At 41.4% G+C, this 7,792-nt stretch overlaps 1 protein-coding gene across 5 annotated transcripts in view; it reads right to left on the bottom strand.

Moving 5' to 3' along the window:
* Positions 1 to 1,815: 1,815 nt before the first annotated feature.
* Positions 1,816 to 7,792, bottom strand: part of ZMYND11 (zinc finger MYND-type containing 11) — a 104,266-nt gene continuing 98,289 nt past the window's right edge. For all 5 annotated transcript variants that reach the window (XM_032746610.3, XM_032746609.3, XM_032746612.3 and 2 more), the window contains one exon: positions 1,816 to 4,120. In XM_032746610.3, coding sequence (XP_032602501.1) covers positions 3,998 to 4,120 — 123 coding nt within the window. In that variant the 3' untranslated portion in view covers positions 1,816 to 3,997. The remainder of the gene's footprint in view (positions 4,121 to 7,792) is intronic.

The following is a 7,792-nucleotide window of genomic DNA, read 5'->3' as shown; positions in this document are numbered from 1 at the left end:
ATTCTAGTAATCTCACAAATGGATGGACCTTTCTCCTTGCTATTGCATTTCCTTAACATGAAACAAAAAAAGAAGGGCCACTCTGGTTTAGATATACCCCCCTCAATTTCATTTATGAAAGCATTTGAGAAGCATATGCACAGATCATATATGTACTCACACTCAGGGAGGCTAAAATTGACAGGGTGGCCCCTAACTACCAGTAACAAATCCCAAACACATTTCACATACTTCGTCATTTAAGCTTGTGAAAGGCAAACAAGCCATGAGCTGGGCAGCTCACTCCACCTAAAGGAAGCTGGAGGCAGAAACCACAGCTCCTCCTTATTAAAATAAAGGAATAGCCAGAGTTAAAAAAATAATAAAAATTAATTAATTAATGACAACAACAAAAATAATGATAATAATAGAAAAGCCAATAATAAAATGTTCAAGCCTTTAAGACTGATGCTCTAGGACCACTGGCTGCAACGGTGATGCTGCAAGAACAAAGAGAATCCCCCACTCTCACCCTGAGATTCCTGATGGAAGGAAACTTCAGAGTTGGGGCAGTGCAAGGGTAACTCTGCTCCTCTGCTCTGCCAGGTGGCAGTGACAGGGCCCAGTGTGGGACAGGGATGGAGTAGGGAGGGTCACAGACGATCTGTGTGACACAATGCAGGGAAGCTGCCTTGGCATGTCTGAGGATCTGTTTGATCCCTATCCTGGCCCCACTGGTGTCACCTGAACTGGCAAATGCACATGGGGAGGGGAGGGGAGGAGCATTTTCACTGGGGATTTCTGCCACTGGTGAGCAGTGTTGAGATCGAAGAGTAACTGAAGCCTTCAAAAAGGGAAAATGCCCTGGGATGGGAGCTGAAGGGACATGCTGCTTATTCCTGATCCTGCTTTGCCAGCTTATGAGATGCTGGCTGTTGACATTTAATTGAGTTTCATCAAGATGAAGGAATAAAATACGACTCATGTAAGAACAGAACTATTTGGATAGTAAAACAATAAAAGAGACTTTGAGGGATCCCTTGAGACTTGCAGGTCTTGCCAGGTCTTAATTTCCATAAGGAAATTCTGGATTGCCACACTGAATCCAACTCCCAGAGCGTCCTGAAGTCCTGGCGGAGCTCCAGGATGACCCACTCTGCCCTTGGCTCGTCCCTGTGTGCCCGTTCCCTTGGGTGGCTGCAAGACGTCCGCCATGGGCCCTCAGCTCCCTCAGACCCCTCATGGCACCACGTGTGGCTTCACAAGAGCCTGGGACGGCTGCTCGGGGCTTGGCAGAGAAACCACGCTGTGCTCAGGTGAAGCTGAGCTCCGTCAGTGCCCCAGAGGGAATTTATCCCTGAAAAACCCAGGACAGGCCCAGGGCTGCTGACGGCTGAGGGAGGAGGCAGAGCCAGGGCAGAGAGGGGCCTGGCTGCTGCCATTGCAGCACCTGGCGCTAAAACCAGCTTTGGGCTCTGCCGGCCCTGCACGGGCTGGAAGGATTCACGGGCAGTGCTGAGAGCCATGTCCAATGCTGGACCCTTCCCTGGCCCTGCTGGCTCCCCTCGAGGCAGCACCAAGGCTCCCGGAGCTCAGGCACAGCCCCAGCCTCCCTCGGCGAGGACGAGTACTGACAGCAGCCTCACAACCCACCCCACGTTGTGAGGACAACTGGTCAAAATCAACACAGAAACATTCAGTGAGGGTTTTTTTTTTAAATACATTTATTAACCAATGTTAACACATTAAATGACTCTATATATTGCTAGTCAGAGCAGCTTACAAAATGCCAGAATGCATCATAAACTGGACAGCCACAATGAATAATTACAATGTGCATAGTGGCTAAGCTCAACACTTTAATATAGCTTTATGATTTGCAGAAAAATTAATTTTAAATCATGGTTCCTAAAACAATCAATTGTAATTTTACCTAAAACTTATACAAAACCAGGTCACAATCTTTTTTTTTGTTTTGTTTTTTTTTTTTTCTTTAAAACACACAGTTTTCACGCTGTAGTAACTTGGAAATGTGCAACCGTGTCAACAGAGACAAAAAAGCCAAAGTAACACGAATCTTACTTTCATGCAGCTATCAGTTAAATATTACATATTCTGGAATGATTTTACACCAAAAATATTTCCACAATACTTGCTTTCATAGGGGTGGATCGAAGTTTTGGAACTCGTAAAGTAATCAAACAAGATTGATTTTTAGTTGTGAAGTGTTTTACAGTCACAACACAGAGGCGACAAAAGTTAATTACACATTTATCAGGCAATAATGCAGCTGTGGTAATACAAGTTACCATCTACTTACTATTTTTTCCAATCAACTTACCACTTAATTTCTGCAACATATTGGGCATTATTTGGCGGTATCTAGTCAATTAACTTATATCACCACTGTAAGTAAAAAAGGTCAGAATTTCAGTGGTAGTTCACAGAAGTCTTAGTTATATTTTTGTCTTTACAATGACCCTGACAAATCCTAGAGAAAACTTTTTAAAAGGCTTTCCTCCTGATTCTTCAGCTTCCATCGTTCCATCATGTAATTGCTTTCAATAAATATCAAAGATCTAAATAAATATTTACAAATTATCCCTCTAACTTCTCAAAAAATAGCTGGATGATTAATGGGCATATGACTTAGTCTAAGACCAATCTTTGAAAGAAACTAAAATGTGGAGACACTTTAAAAGAAAAGCTATTTAAGTAAGCTTTACATCTATTTAAAAAATTGTCTCTGAACATGGATGCAATTCATATATCTATATATAAAACAAACAAAAAGAAAATCATTTTTCAACTATCGATCCATTCCTATTGGTAATGCTTCTTAATCCAGACATTCCGCAAAATACAGACTTTTTACAAATCACGGCATCTTTAATACAAGAAAATTAACATGCATTATTCTTCATTCTGAGTACAGTGATGGAGCTCATTATTAGGCAATGACCCATTACTACAAACATAACGGCTTCTGTGAAACTTAAGTGCTTTTTCTCCTTTATTATCAGTTACAATGGACTAGGTGACACCAGATCAAAGGTGGTCAAATGACATTGAATTGGGAGGCTGAAGGGGGTTGCAATAAAGTAATTTGTATGCCTCAAAATTCCAAGTATGAATAAAGGTAGTTGGGTTTTTTGTTTGTCTGCTGTTTTTTTGTTTTTGGCTTTTCTTATTCTTGTTATAAGCACTCATGTTAGAACAAAGACGAAATGTGCAAACTTCAAAATTTAAATATTCATTTTTCTCTAAGATCCAGCTCAGTAAAAGATTACCCCAGTTCCCTGTGATTTTAAACTACAAGATCAAAGCTAATATTTTGTTATAAAAGTTATATATTGAAAAGAAATAATGAAAATAAAACACAGTTGGGAAATGTTTAAGAAAAAATATGCAGGACTAGCACCTGCTGTGTCAACCCTGTTCCCTAAATTCAATCATGTACCCACTGGTATAACCAATAGATAATGCCTTTAAACAGTAAAATTAAGCTGAACAAAACCAGCTCAACAAGGTTAAGAAATAAATGTTACATCAAGGTAGTATGCTTTGTTTTTCTGAAACAGTTCTGTACTTCTTACATTCAGAAGTAGTTTTTAGATGTTTTTTAAACAGGTTAAACTTTTGTTAAACTTGCATCATTTTTTCTGTTTTTAGATCTGCTGTTTTTAAAGATTAAAATCTCTGTAAAACCTAAAAATGTCTTAAAATTTGCTGAAAACGCAACAAATCCTCTAGTTTAAAATTATTTGAAGTAACCTGCTCCAACAGATACTCAATTAATTTTGCCGACAAAATTTTGGAGGAGCATTTTTAACAGAAGACTGAAATAACTGTGCAAAATTTCTTCTAAGAAAAGTGTTTAAAGGCTGGTGCAAAATGGGAAGCAAATTCTAAACAATTTTGGCTTTTTTTTTTTTTCTTTTCTTTTTTTGGAAACAAAAACCGCTCTGTCTGAGAATAGCAATCATTGGGGTGGTGCTCTAGGGGAGGAGTAACTCTTTCATCTTTTCCTGCGGCAGGTGCGTTTGTGTTCCGCGTGCCAGTGCTCCTGCTGACACTTGATGGAGCAGTAGGAAGTGTTCCAGCAGCAGTGGTACATGGCCTCCTCTTCACAGTTGTAGCACTGGGGAGAACAAATAAAGATGGGATTACCCCCCTGGCAGGATCCCTCCTCACCCCTGCACACACCAGCACGTGCAGAGCAATGCTCCTCTTATTTATGCTCGGGGGCATCCAGGCATTTTTCACACATGTGGAGTGAAGCAGCAATCTTCAGCAAACCCACACAATGCTTTCCTATTTTCCAGAGTCTGGATTATTGCTTTTCAAAAAAATCATCTCTCACTTAAGAAAACTCATCTCTCAGAATGGTGGAGTGACATTTTTCAGGCACACAGTGCAGGAACCATCTTTTACCCTACATTTGTGTAATAGCACCCTGATCTATGTCTTAAAAGCTACAATAAATCAACAGGCGCTGCTGGCACAACAGCCTCTGCACAGGCTTGAAAATCAGTATTTCTGAGGTTTCTTTATAAGCCTTTATAAGTCCAGAGGTTGCTGGGGAAGATCCTTTTGGTTTAGAAAATCTCAAAAGTCATAACAATGGCATCGCAGGAGACAACAATTATTGGTTTGTTGTAGCCCATCTAGGGTCAGCCTGTAAGGATGCTGCTGTCACCAGGGTTTGTTGACTGGCAGCCAGCACTGCCACCTCCTGAAGGGAAAACTTTGTGCTCCATCAATTTTACTGAGCAAAACAAAAAAGTGGTTTTTCCTCCAAGCCTTAGATAAACCCAAGAAGGCCCGTTATACACAGGTTGGCTACCTGGGCTCTTGCCCTTTGTCGTGCCTGCCAGCACTGCACAAAACTCCTGAAATACAGATACTGCACAGCCCATTATTTATACAGAATTATTTGGTTCTGGAGAAAGCTGCGGCAAAGATGATTTCTACCTTGGAACACAGAGAACAACCCCAGCTTTCTGATAGCTGGAAGAGTGACTTGGAAAAAAACCCTGTGGCCTCTGAGGAGCTAAGGAAGGGAATGCAACATGCTGGTCAGCACCACGAGTGGCCATCAAGGAGGCACAGCACCCACACAAAGCGTGCCCTGTCTTCAGGCAGGTTATGCCCCTTTAAGGCAGTGCTGCAAAAGCATGAACTGGTATTTTGACAAAACTCCATAAAGTAGGGTGGCATTGCTGCTTACGGTACCATTTATATTTCTGCATCCTGGAGAGTAAGCTTCTAATGGCCTCAAATTTGTTTTTCTGAATTTGGTCTGCTCAAAATCAGGAGGCATCTTTAGGAATCCAGTCTGAAATGCTTATTGCATGATGGGGAGCAAAGGGAGGGATATCACACAGTCTGCTCAGGCTGCTATCAAACCACAGAATAACATACAATTTACTTTTTATGTCCTGTCTAGCTACAGCTTTGCTAATAAAAGAGAGAATTACAAAGGAAACAAACCCAACTGCCTCGAAAGAAAAACCACAACAACCCACACTAGTGAGAGACAGATCCAAGAAAGCCAACATTTACACTGGCTAAACTGATAACCATTTATTTACATCATCAATAAAGGGACTGCCCTAGCTGTGCGAGAGGGGAACCTCTCCATTTTCCTTTCCTAATTTAGCTCCTGGGAAGTTTATTTGTAAAAATGTCTGCAAACAAGTGCCCTCCTGAGAGCTGTTTTCCTGGTTTTTCATGTTGCTGGCTGCCCACAAGCCTGTGGGAGCCATTAAGGATCATCTGCTGGAAAGGTGCAGGGAACAGCTGTGGATCTCCATTATGTACAGCATGGGCCTCAGCCCAGAGACCAAATTCACATCTGCTGGCTTGGAGAGATCAAAAAATGCTGTGACAGGAGAGGACAACTGATCTGTGGGTCCTGCACTTCCCTTTACATATGCTGGCCATAAGTGTGGGATGTAAATCTCCACTTACAAAAGGAAAATAGTGTCATCTGTGCTGGTACCAGCACATGTGGCACTGGAGGCAAAATGCCAGCTGGCCTCAGGCCTCCTCTTTTCTTTGTATTCTCCTCTTTCTAAATGTTATCAATCACTTGGGGTTTTGTTTCAGACAGTACACATCAGACAATGCTCATTCACTTAAAGACCACCTGTTGCAAGTTAAAATAAATATATGTGTAAATAAATTTGAATGAGAAAAAAGGTTAAAAGCTGTCTATGGAAACAACCTGTGCACCAATTTAAATAAGTCTTATACACAAATAAAAGAAGTTGGAGAAACTAAAACAGAAACATTATCAAGACCAGCACTCCAGCCTGAACCTTGGAGGCCATGGAGCTGCATAATCTCATTATTGTTACTGCTGCCTTTACACTTCTTCTTTTTGTTTGCTATTTACTTGAGGTATCTGTATTAAACAAAAATTTTCTGAAAGTATAAAAATGAAATTGGACTAAGCCAATTGTGACCAGCTAGAGAAAGAAGAACCGTTATCCTTTAACTATGCATTAGTCTTCTGAGGGCTGGAAGCACATCTCCTGTCCCTGTACACCACCAGCAAAATGATTCCTTTGTCCCAACTGGACTTGTTTTTTAGGTATGAGAAAAAGACAAATACAGTGTGAATAATAGCAGCTGTATTCCCAAGCATAGACATCAGCATTACACAAAACCTGAGGTCTCTGCTCCTAATTAAAAAGCAAAGCCACCAAAACTCATTAGTATGTGTGTTAATTACATGAGATTTTGGTAAGGAGGTATCATTATAATAGCAGCATACAAGTGCAGTACTACACACCAGGGACTGTCATTAGTACCACTGAAGGAAGAATCACTGGGGACTTGTGTAATTGGACCAAGTCCAGCTGCCTGGGGCTGTGTGTTGGCAGGCAGATCCATCAGCTTGAATGCAGAGGTGTTTATCCTGACCCTCCTTGTCCTGCCACATGCAAACCAGCTGTCTGCATGATGCCTTCATTTAGGGTGGTGATTGACAGATAGTTTGAGGCCACAGAAGTAGGCAAGATTGTCAAATACTCTATCTTTTCATTGTTTTGCTCAGTAGAGAAGCTTTATGCCCTCATTAATAAATTCAGTGACGTGGTACCAGGACATTTTTTGATTAGTCTGAAGGATATAGTAAAGGCACATTGGAGCAGATAACTTCAGTCAGTTTCTTTTGAAAATTCAACATTCAAAACCACCAAAAAGCAGCTAGAGCTGAGAGTCCAGCCTCACAATGATGTTATTGTGCCCGAGTTACTGCATGTCAGCTGAATGGTGACAATGGTTCACATATGTGCTCTTCACTTCTGACAGAACAGAGCTAATTTGACATATTTTATAGTGGGCAAAGGCAATTCCATTTCCCTCTCCAGTGCCACAGACAAGCACATGCACACAGCAGCTGGTGACACACTGAACACAGGAACTTGTTCAAGTCAGTCAAAATTAACTTCTCTGGTCTGCAGAGACAGGTAGCCAGGGAGAAATTCTCTTATTGACAGAGACCCAAGCACTGCACCATCCTAACACCCACAGTAAAACCTCTGTGAGGAACAGAATTAAAGACTACAGGAGCTATGGAATTTGAAGTAATTATTCTCTTTCCAAAAACTAAACTCAAAACTGTGATAATCAGTGACCGACTGCCTGAGTATTTTTTCCACTCTTCTCCAAAGCAGAGTTTTCCCTGCAGGGACCATTGTTTCATGTAAGCACAGGAAGTAATGACGCTGAGCAGCAGCAAAACAGCCCTTTATAGCAGAAAGCTGTAAAAAACAAATGGGGCTGCAGGGGGGTGGCAGGACTG

This window comes from Taeniopygia guttata, chromosome 2 (genome assembly GCF_048771995.1).
Source record: "Taeniopygia guttata chromosome 2, bTaeGut7.mat, whole genome shotgun sequence".
Taxonomy (NCBI): Eukaryota; Metazoa; Chordata; class Aves; order Passeriformes; family Estrildidae; genus Taeniopygia; species Taeniopygia guttata.
This window is presented reverse-complemented; position numbering and strand designations above follow the sequence as displayed.